This window comes from Sciurus carolinensis, chromosome 2 (assembly GCF_902686445.1).
Source record: "Sciurus carolinensis chromosome 2, mSciCar1.2, whole genome shotgun sequence".
NCBI lineage: Eukaryota > Metazoa > Chordata > Mammalia > Rodentia > Sciuridae > Sciurus > Sciurus carolinensis.
Window position 1 is genome coordinate 33,586,140 of NC_062214.1, and position 17,906 is coordinate 33,604,045.

At 38.2% G+C, this 17,906-nt stretch overlaps 1 protein-coding gene across 3 annotated transcripts in view; it reads left to right on the forward strand.

The window, feature by feature from the left end:
- The window catches only part of Plcb1 (phospholipase C beta 1), a 710,759-nt gene that overhangs the window by 447,310 nt on the left and 245,543 nt on the right, over positions 1–17,906 (forward strand). For all 3 annotated transcript variants that reach the window (XM_047539543.1, XM_047539544.1, XM_047539542.1), the window contains exon 4: positions 6,458–6,595. In XM_047539543.1, coding sequence (XP_047395499.1) covers positions 6,458–6,595 — 138 coding nt within the window. The remainder of the gene's footprint in view (positions 1–6,457; positions 6,596–17,906) is intronic.

Consider the following 17,906-nt stretch of genomic DNA (forward strand, 5'->3'; position numbering starts at 1 on the left):
AAAATATTGTAGAGCCTTCAGAAAACACATGCATCTCTATTTAGACATTTAGAAATAAATTATCCATCTACTTCAAACTCCTTCATTATTTGTATTGAATTGATGAGAAAATTTCCCTCTTTTTAACTTGCAAAAGCATTTATAATGTTGAAAGTAACAGCTAACATTTATCTCAGTGCAATTTTTCATGACATCCTTAAAATAAGTAATCCTGGCAGTCTCCACAAAAATTTATTAGTTTTTCATGTGTGTGGGGCACATTACCATTTCCAGGTTTAATTTTGATCACCACACTAATGCAGAAACACCACATCTACCCCATGCAGAGACTAAAAAGCTCAGAGAAAACACATTGCCTAAGTTTCAAAGCCAGTTAAATGGAGGAACTGGAAACTGAAAAGTTCTGGAAATAACTTTTCCTTTAGCTCTCCTTAAATTCCATTTCCCATGGAAGAGTGAATTAAGGGAAATATATAATACAAGTGCATGTGTTTAAAATACAGTCAGCTGAGTATGGACAAACCATATAAACATAAATTCATACACAAATATATATACAAATTGACAAATCTCAAAGTATATGTAAGTGAATATACTAAAATGTTCTGGTTCCTGTAAAATATTAAATTATCCAGTATATGCCCCCATGTTGTCTCTTATTTTCCAACTGTTGGTTTAGTCTTTGACTCTTCACAGTGTTTTAGTTGAGGCTCTCATCACTTAATGTATAATGATTCATTTATTTCCCACAAAGCCTTTGTTAAGGAGACACTAGGATTGTCCTCATCTCATAGATGAGGAAACTAAGACACAGAAAGGTTAATAAAACTTTTCAAGGTCACACTGCTTTAAATGACAGGGCCAAAACTCAAAGCCATAAAAGAAGAATGCAGACTCTTTGCTGCCTCCTACCAAAAGCCTACACACACACATTCACTCACACACACACACACACACACACACACACACACACAAACACAGATTTCCCAAACACAGGGAATATTGTTTGTGTTGGTCACTATTAGGGAATCCTCAGTCCTGCATTTTTGATGTTTGATTTTAAATTATGTTCTGAGTTTCTAGAAGCTCTCTCAGTAACATCTAACTGTAGGAAAAAAAGAAAAAATCCTTGGTAGGAAGTAGATGTTTTACAAAATGGGGAGAAAAAAAATATCACCAGTCAGGAAGATGAGGCAAAATCCTAAAAAGTATTTTGTTTAACAAACAAGTCTCATTATGCTTCTAAACCTTGGACAGGTGGATATTTAAAATTACCTAGAAGCACTGATCTCACCTAAAAGCTGAAGAGGGCTGTAGTGTTTCACCTGTCAGGAATTTAAATGTGAAGGAGCATATGACCCCCTAATTGCCTTCTTCACACATGCCATTCCCCCTAGGGCATGTGGGTTTTGTGCATGCACTGCAGAGGTGCCTAGGAATTTTGCTGGCAGTCAGGTGGTTGCATATGTCAAGAAGGCAGATGAGGGTGGGGAGAGTTTAAAACATGAGTGACAAGCTATCTATACTTAAGAATTTTAAAGTTTGACAAACACTGACGAGATACTGACAAGATAAGGAGGTGGAAGCTAAATACTTTCTCCATTTACTTTTAAAAAAAACTGCTATATATTTCATGCACTTTTACTTTTAGTAAAGATGCTTGTACAACTGATAATTAAACTTGACCGTTTAGCTTCCATTCTTCCCTAGGAAAGCAAATGGTGTCATCAGACCTTATTTCTTTCCTATTTTAATTTAGCATATGGATTATTTTATATTTTTAACGCACAACCTTAAAGGCTACTTCAAGAGAAGACTCAGATGGATGCGGATTTATTTTTTATTCTACCAACTGAAATATTTGCCAATTTTTATATGGATCTCACATAAGTACAGCTAGGAATCCATTTCTTTTATTTTCAGTTGTTTTACAGAGTTAATGGAAAGACTTTCATGTGTCTAATCTTTCATATAAATTGTGGATTGAAGTTGCATCCACAAAATGGTAATACAGATAGAGAATTCTGTATTAGGGGCTAAAGATAAAGTAGACTGCTGGGCCCAATGGTACATGCTTGTAATCCCAGTGGCTAGTGGGATAAGGTAGGAGGATCATAACAATAAGGCCAGTCTGGGTAATATAGCAAGACCCTGTATCATAATTAAAATTTTTAAAAAGGGCTGGAGATATAGTTCAGTGGTAGGACACTCCTGTGTTCAATCCCCAGTAACACACACACTCGTACACACACACACATAAATTTAACCTAATAAAAAATTTTAATAAGCCTAAAAACCAGTAAAGATACATTCCAAAAATGTATTAAAATGTATGAAAGAAAATAGCTTTTCTTTAAAAGTCAAATTAAGGAAGGTGGATTCAAACTGGCATTTCACACTTATTGAAAAATTGTTCCTTAGCTTGTGTTTATTCTTTCCGTTAATCTTTAATATTTGAAGATATGTTTTAGAATTACAGAAACATGTGCCATAATTGAGTACTCCATTCTTGTGTGGAGAACAGTCTATACCTTCTTTAGTAGCAGTTACTTAGAAATGGGAACCACTAGAGAGCAAACACAACTCTCTTTGCAAAAGACAGGAAGTAATTCAATCATGAATTCTGATCATTAAGAGAAAATGAATTTACTTAGTTTCTATTTTGTAACTCTTATGGGACCTCAGATTATCTAGGACTTAACTTTAAAAGTGGAGTTAAATTAGAACTGCCAGAATTCTTAGTTGGTCTATGATTAATTCCAACCATGGAGACACATCTAGTATATTCTCTGCCAAAAGCAACCCTTGAGTGACAGATAAGGAAAAAAATAGAAAATTCCAAGTTGGTGTCACCTCTTACTTATTTCTGAGCTGTATACTTTGGTGTTCTTCAACATAAAAATGCATGTTTTTGTAGAGTTGTGGAGCTAGCTCATTTTCTTTTCTATTTTTATTTATTTTTTAAATGTTCATAGCATTTATGTCAATTGTAGGGACAGAGAGATGCATTTACTTCTGTTAGTAACCAAGGTAGGCAACTCCTTCTCTGGGAGTTTATTGGCAGGTTCAATCATGAAAATTCATGCAGACATAAAAGGGTTTGGTAGAGTAGATTTTAGGGACAAGATAGTTTACAGGAAAATTGTCTATAGATCTTTGTTATTGTTGCTATTCTGATTTTGTTTATTTGTGTTTGGAAGATGGCCACTCATTTTTTTAGATCTGAGATGGCTCCATAAATGATGAATATATCTTTCCATCTGTGAGGACCTCCAAATCTGTGGTGCTTTTGCAGTTCATCATTCCAGATAATTCCCTTTTGCATATTCTCTGAAGATCTGAAAAAGACTGAGAGCAACTTTTGATTCGGGAAGAAATGAATATCATTTTCATTATATCTTTCACATATCAATGATGCTCGAAAAGGAATTGTGTTTGAAATTTGAAAAGTATTAGTCCAGGTAAAAAGAAAAAAGAAATTGTTTCTTAAAGGAAAATTCTGACATAGCCAAGTTTGTTGTTGATAAAAATGAAATAGTTGAAAACAAGATATGATGTTCAATGATAAATACAATGATCAATGGTGGCGAAAAAAGAGTTTCAAATCAGTGTACTCCATAATGAAATACTGACTTGATGTTATATATTCTATTTTTTTTTAATATTTTTTTTGTTGTTGATGGACCTTCATTTTATTTATTTATATGTGGTGCTGAGAACCGACCCCAATGCTTCACACATGCTAGGCAAGTGCTCTGCCACTGATCCACAACCCGAGTCCCAGTCATTTTAAATAGATACATAACTGTAAGTGGGAAAACTTTACAAAGATGCCACCAAGAGTTGATCATCTTATTAATTCTTGTTGACTGTATCTAATATTATTAGGGACAGTGAGAATTCCAGCTCTTTTCCAGAATTATTTTCTGTTCTGGGCAATCCCTCCCAGGTGGTCTCTACTTGTTTTTAGTTTATATATCCCAGTGATAATTCAAGTGAACCTGCAAACCTCACAAATTATCCCAGCAATGCTGAAAACTAGAGCACTTTAGGCAGTCAACAATTTGAGCAGAAGGGTTTTTGTTATTTTTGTTTTGTTTTGTTTTGTTGGTGTGTGTGATGTGGGGAATTGAACTCAGGGCCTTGTGCTTGCTAGGAAAAGCACTCTACCACTCAGCTATACCCACAACCCTTTGTTGTTCTGAGACAGATCTCATAATTTCATAATGTTGCCCAGGCTGACCTTGAATTCACAAATGTCCTGCCTCAGTCTCCCAAGGAGCTGGGATTACCAGCACGTACCACCATGTCTTGCTAGCAAAAGTGTTTTGAATGGACGTGAGAATTAGACAATAAAGTAGTAGACTGAACCGAAAATGCTTGGGACAGAAAAAGGCAGACGGTAATTCCCATGGCCCTCACTGAAAGGAAAAGAAATCCAAAGTACAGAGCCTATTTATTCCCAAACAGTTCCCCCTTAAATAGAAGGAGGGGATATTGATGTAGAAGTAGAGATATTGATGGACTCTGTAAACACTGACTTAAAGCTTGTGATTTATAATTACATGTTTTGGGTGGTTCCTGATAATTTTTCTCTTCTAAGTATACAAAAATAAAAAGTAAAATTCTAAGTACTGATCAAGCATGTTTTCTCCCTAACCTTGCCTCAATTGTGTTCAAAAATTGCAGTGCAATTAATCATTTCACAGAACAGCTGGTGTACTTGTTTAATTAGCCTTTTCAAAATGATTATTCTTCCTGAAATTCTCCTTTAATCTTTCATTAATGCTAGAATGTTAAAAAAAAAAAAAAAAAAAAAAACTTCTTTTTTTTGCTATTACTGTTTATTCTATAAAACTTTTACTACACACCTCTTCTTTTCTGGGTGATGAAAACTGATGCATTTGAGTAGCTTTTGATCTTTCTGGGAGGCCTAATTTACTTGATAAGCTCTCAACCTGTTAGTCCAGTTGAGATTTCAGTTTTATTGGGCAAAGCTTTCAAATGGGATTTTCTCACTTCATAACTTACCTGAAAATGTTCCTCTTTGTGCAGCCAAACACAGGAAGAAGTTTTATTAACTAAAGAGAGAATTAATGGCATCAAATAAAGTAACTCAGCTGGAAAGATTTTGTTTGTTTTCTTTCTTGGTTTTTCAATTTTGCTCTTTCTTTGTAAGGATGGTGTATATAAAAACCTCAAAAGGGAGGTCAGAATAACCAGCCTCAGTAATCAGGTCCTGTTGGCCCGGAATTTAGCTAAATAAATAAGAATTCGAGTTTATTCCTTGTTCAGAAGCTGGCAGCAAATTTGCTAAGTGATTGATTTGATGCTAATTTTCTGCATGGACTGAGAAGTCCTTTAGGGCCTGTCCTGCGGGAGGAAAATAAATCCAGCCAAGTTGACTAAGCCGTATTTTAGGTTTTATTTTGAGTTCTAAAAGTTTGGAAACTTCCCTTTCCCAGAAAGACTGTATCATCAAGGGAGTCTCACTTATGATGTTCCAAAGAATGCAGCTTGTTCTGAAAAGATGGCAGAAATTCCCTCTATTCCAAATCCAGAACATTCTGAGGATGGCATTTTAATTAACCTATTCATGGCAGGTGCTGTCATTTTTCACATCCCTACTCAGTGTCAAATTCGAACAGCCTTGGTTAAGGTTCTGCTCCAGCCCTAGGTGGCATTACAAATACCTGAGATAAACAACTTACAGAGAGAAAAGGCCATTTTGGCTTATAGTTTGGGAAATTTCAGTCCATTATCAGGGACACTGATTGTTCTAGTCCTCTGGTGCAAGGTGGGCGCACATCATGGCAGGAGCATATAGCATAGCAATCTATTCACCTCATTACCAGGAAGTGAAAAAAAAAAATAGACAGGAAGAAGGAGGAGTCAAGACCCAATATCCCTTTAAAGGTAGGACCCCAGTGACCTAAGACCATCCACTAAGTTCTGCCTCTTAAAGTTTCTGCCATCTCCTAATAGTGCCAAGCTGATAACTAAGCTTTTAACACATGAGCCTCTAGGGAAAATTTAAGATCCAAACTATAACAGGCATAATGATGACTTTTAACACCTCAAGATCTACCTTCTTTGTCTTGATATGTCCATGAATAAAGGAATGAGGTGGAGATTTCTCATTTTGATATGCAGTTCATGGGATGATAGAAGGGAAGAAAGGGGTAATTATGACCAGTATAAATGTTTTGCTGAATGTCAGTATGACAGAAAGGGCAATTTACTGAAGGACATAGGTCTTGAGCCGGAAATTCTCTTTCCACAACCTTTAGGCAAGTTGCTTCACCTCTCTAGGCCATTGAGGGTGGAATCCTTCAGTCATACCATTTTCAGTGGAACCTTGTTTTGAAGTCATTCTAGCTTTAATTGTTTGAAGTTATGCTTTCATTTTGAAACCTCTAGTTACAAACTAATTTTTTTTTTAAACATTTATTACCAGGATCCCAAATTACGAGAACTTCTGGATGTGGGGAACATTGGGCGCCTGGAGCATCGGATGATAACAGTTGTGTATGGGCCTGACCTAGTGAACATCTCCCATTTGAATCTTGTGGCTTTCCAAGAAGAAGTAGCCAAGGTACAGTAGCTGGAAACCTCTGAAATGCTCTCCTCAGTCTTAATTCTTGTGATATTATACTAACACCTGTGAAAGACATTGAATTTTTCATATTTAACTTGTGCTAAAATTCCAAGTAAATATAAATTGGTCATCAAGTATAATTCAAATGCTTTCAAATAATTTTATGTAGTTTGAGTTTTTTTTTCTTCCTAGGAATAAAAGCACCTGACATAATTCCTTTGCTAAACAAAATGTAGATAAAACCACATCTCATTTCACCTCTCCCAAGTTATTCTCTCAGCTTCTTTCTTCTTCTTACTGCACCTCCCTTTCAACTCTCTCCTTGAGGGCAGACAACTTCAATACCTTCTTAATTTCTTTGTCCCTGGACAACACATAGCCTACTACCATTTTTATAGTAGTAATTTAATTAAAATATGAAAGAAAAAAACACATATTTTTAAATAATAATAACTGTATTCATTATACTCTGGCCTAGGAAGGTAAAATATGCCCTTTCCATTAAGGAATTGCTATTCTACTAAGGTAAAGGGCCTTTCAGATAATATAGAAATAACTGGAATACAAGTACAATACAGCAGACAAGAAGCTGGATCCCCAAGTGATGCTTTCTCTAGAAATGCCCAATTGCCATTAATACACACACACACACACACACACACACACACACACACAGAGGAAAGGACATATTCTAAAAAGCATTCTTTCTCCATGTTTATATTTTATGGAATGCTATTTGTGATCCTTGTCCTTCCTACAATTCCTTCAAGGGTTAAGAATATGAGTAAGAATACTCTGAAATATGCATAACATATATGTTCACAGATCACAATGGCAGGGTTACTCCAAGTCAGTGTGAATTGTTTGGGCATTATGATCTATAATTGCCTAATCCTCGATGTTCTGACAATTTTATGAGCTACACCGGATATACTAGCCTGACCTTTAATTCGTTAATTATTATTGGCAGGAGTTTATTTCCAATATTTACATTACATTGAGTTTATTTCTTACAGCAGAATGAATAAGATGCCAACGAGTTTTAATACTCTAAAGTATTTAGAAACTCTCTCCAAGTGTTTTCAAACCTAATCTGTTTTCTCTGACAAATGACCAAGCTACCCATTTACTTCTAATGCATAATTTACACTTGGAGACATTTCAGTACTGTGTGTGTGACAGCATTGTGCTTGTCCTGCACTCATTATTCTAGTGTCCCACTGGTACCTTGTTCAGTTTATATACTTAGTTTCCCAGAATATGGCTGGGTTGTTGGACAGATGGATGAATACAAACAAATGCTTACAATTTGCAAAATATTTTTTAAATTGCTTTTTCCAAACACAACCCTATTCCCATTCAAAAAAATCACCAATTATGAGATTCACTAAATATCAAGTGAAAATATTCAATAAACGATAGTGACTTTCAGAGAGGTTTTTAATAACAGTAAATATAGGTATATCTTAAGTTGCATTAAACCTTTGTACAATTATATTGAAAATATATCTAATTTTTTCCTACCTTTAGTTCCCACCCACTAATGTTTTGCAAGGGATTTTGATTTCTGAGCTCTGTAATATTCTCCAACAGGACTGCTTCTGTAAAGTATTTCTCCAGCAGTTAGGTGAAATTCTTGTTATAATTAATGAAGCCATGGAGCATGTTTTGCCTTCCCTGGCTATAATATTCTGTAGGATACGTTCCCCTCCTGAAATTGCTCAGTCAGAAAGTTAAAATTTGTAAGCACCATGTTATTCTTCAGATTTATTTTCTGTACTTCTAATTGTTACTATTTATCTCAGAACATTACATCTTCTTTTCGATTTCCAGGGACAGTGTATGTTACGCCCAGTACAGGACCAGCATTCAGGTTTTCTTTTATTGTCTGGAAAGGCCAATAGAAACCCAATGTAACATTTCAAATTTGAAATGTCCCCCATAGGCTCATGTGTTGAAGACTTGGTCCCTAATGCAGCAAATGCTCAGAAACAGTGCTTTGGGGAAGTGATGTGTCATGAGGGCCCTAATCTCATCACTGGATTAATTCATTGATGGATTCATAGCTAACTGTTCTACTGGGAGCCCTTGGAGACTACATCTTATCTCTGGCCCCTTTACTCCCCACCACTGCCCACTTTCCTTTCTCTCTCTCTCTTTCTCTCTCTCTCTCTCCCCTTTCCTCCCTCCCTCCTTTCTTGCCACCATGAGGTGAGCTGTTTTGCCTTGACACAGCCTTTTACCATGATATTCTACCTCACCTCAGTCTATAGCCATGGAGTCAGCTGATCACGGACTGAAACCTCTGAAGCCATGAGCCAAAATAAATCTCTCCTCCCTTAACTTGTTGTTTTAGTCAGCTTTTTCATTGCTGTGACCAAAAGATCTCACAAAACCATGAACAGTTTTAAGGAGGAAAAGTTTATTTCAGGACTCATGTTTATTTCAGATCTCAGTGCATAGATAGCCAGCTTCAGTCTTTGGGGCTCCTGGTGAAGCAGAACATCATGGCAAAAGAGGGTGGTGGAGGGAAGGATTCAAAACATCACACCAGGAAAGAGAGAGAGACAGACTCCACTAACCAGATACAAAATATAAACCCCAAATGCGTTCTTCAGGGACTCACCTCTTCCAATTACACCCACCCTACCTGCCTTCCATTACCTCTCAGTTGATCTCTATCATGGGATTAATTCACTGGTTGGATTAAGGCTCTCATAACCCTATCATTTCACCTCTAAGTCTTCTTGCATTATCTCATACATGAGTTTTGGGGCATACTAATATCTAAACCATAACAGTTGGTTTCTCAGGTACTTTGTTATGGTAATGGAAAACTAACACACCTAAACTCCTTTGAAAGTTGAATGTCTCCAGAAGAGATTGTATACCAATAGATTTATCTCATTTTTTCATTCATTCAACACGCAGTGTTGGGTGGGTGTCTTCTCTGTTTTAGCCACAATTCCAGAGTTAGGGATACATCACTTAAAAAAAAAAACAAAACTAATCCCTTTAAGGGCCTGTATTCTTGAAGAAATAAACAGATAACTCACAATGAAGTTTTGAACATATCATATCTCAAATGGAGGACTGCATGGAAGAAGAGAGGAGAACAAGGAGTGTGAATATGGAAGAAGAGGAGAATTACTTCTTTATGGGCTGGTCAGAGAAAATGAAAATCTGAGGGAAGTTGCTCAGTTGCAACAATATCATAGATATCTGAGAATTCTCCTGCATGAGTGAGAAATTTAAAACAGAACTAAGACTTAAACTTTCCTAAAGATTGGATTCCAGACTTGCATGTCATTTTGTTCTTTCCTGAATCACTTGAAATTAAATTTTTAATTTATTTCTTAAGACAAGTGAATCCTTTCAGAGACAGACATGGGGAAGAAACTGTCTTTCATTGTCTTCCTCTGTAGTTGGACTATGAATGTGGTGTCCCTTGCATGATTTGCCAGCCCTTCTGTACCCTGAGAGTCGGCCTGGTCTGCTTCCTTGGTGGAGGGTGGGGTGTCTCCCTTGAATGTACCTGGGAGATAAGTGGTTCATTTTCTGTTCGCTCTTTGCAATCTCAGTTACCCTGAGAACATGGGCTGCTGTGTTTGTGACCATGTGGAAGGCCCAGACAGCAGTCCATCTCCCTGGGGTGTTCTGCAGAGCTGCAAGGGAGGCCATGAACGTTCCATACAGTCCTTTACATCCCATCTTGATTGCCAATGGTCCTCTACTTAAGGCTATGTGATTTATGGTAGGGTTGGAGGAGGCAGATGCAGCAGCAGAAGTGAAAACTGAGGAAGTGGGGATAAAATAAGCTCCATGATAACATGGCTGCCTCGTGGTCTCAGGAAAGGGAATGGAGGAGAAACCTGGGCAAGAGATTCTTGAGTGGACACACCGTAGTTGCTCGACTACTTCCTGATTCTCTCCAAGACTGGGTTTTCCTTGAAAACCCCACAATGCCAGTCACTAGCCTCCTTCAGGGGGTGTCTCTGCTCACTGCAGTAAATTTCATCTTGGCTCCAGACTGTTAGATTCCAGTGCAGACCCTGGACCTGAATGCCTACAGGAACACAACTCTTAGACCTCCTATTGTGCTGTCTTAAGCATCAACTCATCATAGACTGTGTCTTCTGATTTTTTCAGTGGCTAAGAAGAACATTTAGTCCTCCAAATTTGGGTCCAGCCTCTATTGAGATTCCCCATCGATGAGGGGTGCTGATGTACTTTATCCCCCACCCTACCACCCCCTCTTCACCCATCAGTTAACTCCTAGGACAGAATCGGGCGCAAGGACAGTCAGTGATTCTCAGAGACCATATAGTCTATCTTCAGGGTTGTTGGCATACATCCCTACAGGACCTTGAATATGTTCATAAAGGCATTCCACAGAGGTAAGGCAGAGGGGATGTGGAGGAATTGTAGCAACCTAAAAATCCAATAGACCATTCTAATCAGTGTAACTGCTATTCTGCTCCTATCAATTGTTGTCTCAGAGCAATATGTAGGAAACTTAAGCATGGATAAGAATAGCCTGAGTGGCTTATTAAACAACTCTGTTAGGCTCCAGGTTCAGCAGGTCTGGGATGAAGCCTGAGCCTTTGCATTTCTAACAAACAAGTTCCCAGATGGTGCCAATACTGCAGGTCCTGACACTGTACCTTAAAGGCCTTGTCCTTAGAGAAGTGTGGTCTTAGTGTTGCCAGATCTTTGGATTTTCCTTCAAAAGAGATGAAGAATCCACATAAAATGTTAAATATTAGTGAAAAATTGTCTTTATATAGCACGTGAGCCAAGCAAGACACAACTATGGACTGAATATAACATGTAACCTTCCAATTGGCAGCTTTTTTGTCTAGATACTTATTGAGAATGGAAAACATTGTCTTAAATGAAGTCCCAAATCCTGACCACCAAGCACAGTGGAGAAAGCATGGAATGCTGTTTTGCAGAGTAGAATCAGTATCCCTAGCGCATTCCTGCATTCTCTAACTTCCAAACCATTTCTAGAGTCCTCTGGGTGCCTAAGATATATGACCTCTTTGCATGACATTTTTCATTTTTGAAGAAATAGAGAGCCACCTGCCTCCTCAATGGTCACTGTGGGAATTTTTCAAAAGTTTTATAACAGTCACTTATCTGTGCCTCTGACTGGGTCATATTCGTAACCATATCATCTCCATGCCCTACAGAGGGAAGGGAGACAGGATGCTCTAAAAGAAAACCTCTTAGATGCCTCTAGTCTCCATTTTTATACATGCAACTTAAAAATTAAAGAATAGGGAAGACAAATCATGACTTAAGCAGGCCAAATTTAAAAGTCAGGAAGAACATCAACACTACACAGTGTTCTACAAGCTCATCTTTCAGCCCCTTCATTAAACAAATGTAAACCAAGTCTTTGAGATATTGCTGCTGGGGGAGACCAGGAATGGCTATGCTCTTGCTGCAGATAATGATTGCTGCAAATGAAGTATCTCCTCATGCAAGACCTCAGTTTGGGCTTTTAATATGAATCCTGAGGTGGACTCTAGGAAGGGAAGAGAGCATTGGAGAAAGAGTGCCTAAATCAGAAATCTGAGCTGCACTTTCCAGTCAAATGGATGGGAACCTTCAAGCCCCTCAACAGTGTGGGTACATTATTCATCCCTAAACAAACAGCTCGAATTCATTGACTTATGTTTATTTGACAAAACATTATCAAGCTCTCTACAAAGTGCCAAGTTCTAGGTGCTGGGGTTAAAGCAGTGAATAAAACAGACAAGGTCCTTTCCCTTGTAGTGCATACATTCTAGTGAGGGAGAGACAATAAATAAAACAAATAAGTAAGTCATGTAAAGTATTAGGAAGAAATCAGCGATGTCAACAAAAAATGAAGTGGTGGTGGGGATTGCTGGAGCAGAGGACACTGAATAGGATGGTCAATTCAGTTATCTGTGAAAAGGTGACACTTAACCAAAGGCCTGAAGCAGGTAAGAGAGCAAGACATGAGGATATATGAAGAGAGAATATTCCACATAGAGAGAACAGCAAGTGCAAAGGTCCTGAGGCAAGAATTGTCTGGTTCAGAAGCAGCAAAGGGCAAGTGTGGCAGGAGCAGAGTGAGCAAGATTGAGAGAAGATAGTAGCAGTGGGGATTGAGTAGGCAAGGGAAATCGATTTCCACAGGGCGGTGTAGGCTTTTGAAGGACTTTGACTTTTATCATGATTGAGTGAGTGGGAAGCCATTAGAGGATTTTTTTTGCTGAGGACAGAGATGATCTGACTTACCATTTAGTCAATAATGGACTGCCAGGGGAGGAACACTAGTGAAAACAAATGATTATTTAGAAAACTATGTACTTTAAGTGAGTGACTAGTGACTTGAGCCAAGGTGGAGCTGTGGAGATGAAAAGGGGTTAAGGTTAGGGTTAGGTCTCTGATGCTCTTTATATCAAAACTGATATTGTAAATATATAGACACACACAGATAAACGCATGCATGTGTATTTTAAAGGTAAAATTCACACCATCTGCTTATGCTCTACATGTTGCTTAATAGAAGAAACCAAATCAAGGCTATCCTTAGAATTTTGGCCCAGGAGACAGAAAAGATAAAAACATCACTTACTGATGGGGAACGGTTGATCTACAATATCTAGTAAATTTTTGCTTGGAGGTACGTAGCCATTTTGGTCATGTTTAGTTTGAGTTCAAACTCAGTTCAATTCATTTGGATATTATTAAATATTCAAGTGTAGACATTGAGTAGACATTTGATTATATGGGCCTGGAGCTGAGCACCAAATATAACATATAAATTGGGGAACCATTGGTTATTTCATAGTATTAACAAATCACAGATAAGTGGCTATTATAAAATAGTATTAATGAAACTGGAGGAGATCAACCAGGAAGTGACTCTAGACAGAGAACATGTCCTAGGCTTGAGTCTTGATCCAGAAAAAGATACAGTTGAGAGGAGCAGCCAGGCAAACGTGTGTCATTGGAAGTCAGGTGGAGAAAGTATTTCAAGGAGAAGAGAATGATAACCTGGGTCTCTCATTGCCCATAGTGAGCTAAGATGAAGGCCCAAAGTTGGCCATTGGCTGCAATGATGCAGCGGTCTCTGGTATCCTTATTAGAGCAACTTCAGAGGAGTGGTGGGTGCTGGCAACATTGCAGGAAACAAAGAAATCAAAATACACTGCTGTTCTGAGAAGTTCTGATGTAAAGAGCATCAGATATGTGGGAAAGCAACTGGAAGGGGAAGTGAGTCAAAAGGTGATTTTTTAAGGCAGGAGAAACAATAGCATGTTTATATACTGGTGGGAAGGATCCTGTAGAGGGAAACCAAATGCTGAACCAGGGACATGACTGAGCAGGCAAGAGGAATAAGATTTAATGCAGGGCTCGTTAAATCACAACCCAGGGGCCATGTTTAGTCTACGACCCATTTTTTGTTATAGTTTGTTTTGTTGTTTGTTTTTGGTACCAGGATTGAACCCAGGGGCACTTAAATCACTGAGTCATATCCCAGCCCTTTTTTATATTTTGAGACAGAACCTCGCTAAATTGCTTAGTGCTTTGCTAAATTGCTGAGGCTGACCTTGAACTCACAATCCTCCTGCCTCAACCTCCCAAGCTGCTGGGATTACAGGCATGTGCCACCACACCCAGCTTACTACCTGTTTTTATAAATAAAGTTTTATTGGGACACAGAAATGCTCATTTGTTTACATATTGTCTCTGGCTGCTTTTATATAACAGAGGTGAGTAGTGATGATATATGTAACCCACAAAAGTGTAAAATATTTACTATCTGATCCTTAACCAGAAAACAGTACTTCAATTCTATCCTACTGCATAGAGAGGCTAGGCTTAGCCATGAGCAATGGGCCTTTCATCCAGAAGAAGAGGGAGAGTGGGGAACATTGATCAAAATGCTGACAAGTGGTGCATGTAGTGGAGAGAATTGTAGAAGTTCTTTTCTGATTGCCTCGCTTTTCCCAGTGACAGAGGAGACAGAAGTCATTCACTGAGAGTAAAGACTGATTTCTTAAGCCCTTTCCAGCACTAGGTAGGGCATCGCTTTAAAGATCTGGCTGGCAAGGTTAACAAAAAATATAAAACACAGATCATACACATCTAGCCACAAAAAGTGGTGCTATTTTGAGCCAGCTGATTCATGAGATTAAATGTTCAATTGGCAAATGCGTCTGAGATAAAATAGTTTTCTTCTACCTACTCCATTCTAGTCTTTCTCCCGTATTCTGTTTTTCTCTGGAGGTGCTGCACAGAAACAGACTTCTCAGTGTGAATCCTACCCCCTGATGGCATGCAGTGTAAGCAGGTTGCAAAAGGCAGATCGCTGTGAGCCAGAAGCAGCAGCTCCCAGGGTTGCCATATGCTGGCGTCTACCTCCAGGTCTCAGTGACCCGATGTGCAGTTGTTGGGAGATCACTCATTACCTGGAGAATCTCTGCGAGTCATGAAATCTGCCCCATGATTTAGCACAGAAGAATGCCAGTCTACAAGGAAGGAAAGGCGAAGCCTTCCCTATTTTGCATTTTAAAAATCCAAAATGATTTTCAACATGTCTTTCCTTTGGGTTCTGGTTCCTTTTCTGATCATCCTTGATGAAAACTGATCAGGAGTCCTTTTTAGGAAGGCTGGAGCTGGTGTTCTTGGAAAGATTATGTCTTATATGTGATGAGACTGGAAACAGATGCCCCTGTGGCTGCTTCCTTCCTCTGAAGCTCATCTCCTGGCTCCACCTCTGCTCCCTGCTCAATGCTCTTTATTAGTGAGGTGGCCTGTCACCCTGAGAGACAGGACTTGAGATCCAGGCTCTGATATTAAATCCTAAATATTTTGAAACTCTGATAGGGCAGCTGGGCCTGAACATTGTTCAACCACCATTCATTCTGTCAGATTTCAGCGAAAATGCTGCTTCAATCTAATGAGAAGCAGTGGATTGAACCAGTAAGCAGGGATTGAGATCAAGATGTCTAAAGACAGTCATGCAGGGGGAATTTTGTTTTTACTTATCTACACACAGACCTGCAGACTCTGTTGTTTTCAATCCTTACTTCTTTAAACACAAATTCTCTTATGCACTTATAAATAGGAATAAACAAATTCCTTTTTATTGTGTAGCTGTGCTAATGGGAACACAGTCAGGTTTTCTAATGCATTATTGAAATACAGTATACATGGAGGAATGCACATATCTGAACTGTAGATCCTGAAGGATTTTTGAAAAAGAACCACATCCACATACCCAGCACCAAGGTGGAAAAATTGAGCATCACCAAGATCCCAAAGCATCTTCCTACTAACTAGACTCTTATTTTGGCTTTTAACATTGTAGAATGGTTTTACCTGTTTTAAAAAATCTGTAAATGGAATCATACAACATAGCCTTTTTGATCTGATTTATATTATTCAGCTTTACATTTATGAGTTTAACAATATTATTCCCTATTTGATGTAGTTTTGGTGTTTTCCTTCTCTTTGATAAATAGTAATTATAATAATTTATTTAGCTATCTCTTCCATAGTTGATGGACATTCAGGCAGTTTCCAATTTAGGGTATTACAAATAATGAAGTTACAAACATCTGCCTCTCTGCAGGGTATATACCAGGGAGTATGATTGCTGGTCATAGATCTTCATATGTTCTGCTTTGATAGATATGGTGAATTTCCCAAGCTGGTTGAGTCAGTTGAGTTTTTAAATGTCATTTCATGCATGCAAAAAAAATCTTTAGCAGGCAATCTCTGTGCTTTATTATATTTTGAAGTGGCTGTCACAGAATCAACGAGCTCTCCAAAAATACTTTCTATACATTGAACATTCGTCTTGACTGCCTGCAATTCTGACTTTTAGAAGGGACCTCTGTAACTGTGAGCATCTTAGAGAATCTAATTTGGTTATCTGAAGAGTGTGATGTGAGGTGTTCTGGAAGTTTCCCTTAACTTCATCCACACCAGTTGCTTGTCCACCATCCAGGTAGCGTGCAAGCTCTGTGAGCTTCCTGACCAGATCTCGTATCCCAATTCCTGCTGTCTTGTTCAAACCTTCAACAGGTCTCACCTATTGTCAGCTCCTCCCTGCTTTCCTAGAATCTTCTCTTTGTTTTCCAGCTCTGCCTGTCCATCTGCATAAGAATGTCTGTAAAATCTGATCATGCTTCACATTTTTTTGTTCTCTATTATCTACAGAATAAGTCTATTTCATTCATTCATGTGCTTAGTGAAAAAAAAATATTTCTTGAGAGCCTACTAGGTGCCAAACACTTCACTGGGCACTGGGGACCCAGTGACCAACACAAACATAGCGCCTACCCTTTGGTGCTGTTCACTCATCTCCTACCTCTGCTCCAACAGTTCTTAACTTCCTGTGATTATATATAATTTTATATATATATATATATATATATATAATATATAATTTTAATGCCTTTATAATAATTGTACATTTTATTCTACAGTGCCTTTCTCCAGTGTGTCCACCAGGAAAAGTTCTAGGACTCCTTGAGGACTTAGCCATATAGCTCATCCATCTCCTCTTCCACCCCATGAATTCCAGGAACAGCTCATTGTTCTCTTCTCTGTTCTTTCATGAACACCAAGCATATTTCATTTATTTTGATGCCACAGATTGAACTCAGGGTTGCTTAAATCCTGAGCAACATCTACAGCCCTTTTCATTTTTTTTTATTTTGAGACAGGGTCTCGCTAAGTTACTTAGAGCCTTGCTAATTTGCTGAGGCTGACTTTGAACTTGCAATCTTCTTGCCTCAGTCACCTGAGCCACTTGGGAATCAGGCATGCTTCACCATACCCAATCCCAAGCATATTTTCTATTGCATTTATTATTCTATAATTACCTGTCAGTGTATATGATAATGTACACTAAATTTGCAAGCTCCTGAAAGTAAAAAATAATTGCTCAGTCATTTTCATGATTCCACTATCGAATTGGTATTGTCATGTAGTAGGTGTTTAATAAATTTCTTATGGAAGGGAAAGAAAGCAGCCGAGTCAGGGAGGGAGCCGGAATGGAGGAAAGGAGGAATGAGGGCTTTGGAACTCTTAAAAATAACTGATAGATTACATAAAATTTTAGAACTATAGAGATTTTTAGCATCCTGTCTAAATCTCAATGTTTTAGAGTTGAAGAAATTGAGTCCTCTTAGCTGATAAGTTGCTTCCATCTTCTGAAGCATAATTGTCTCTCCATAATTTGCCAAGATCCTCAGTAGAAAGATTTGGGCAGTACTAATTACAATGGCTTTCATTCTCCCCATCGTTCCCAAAC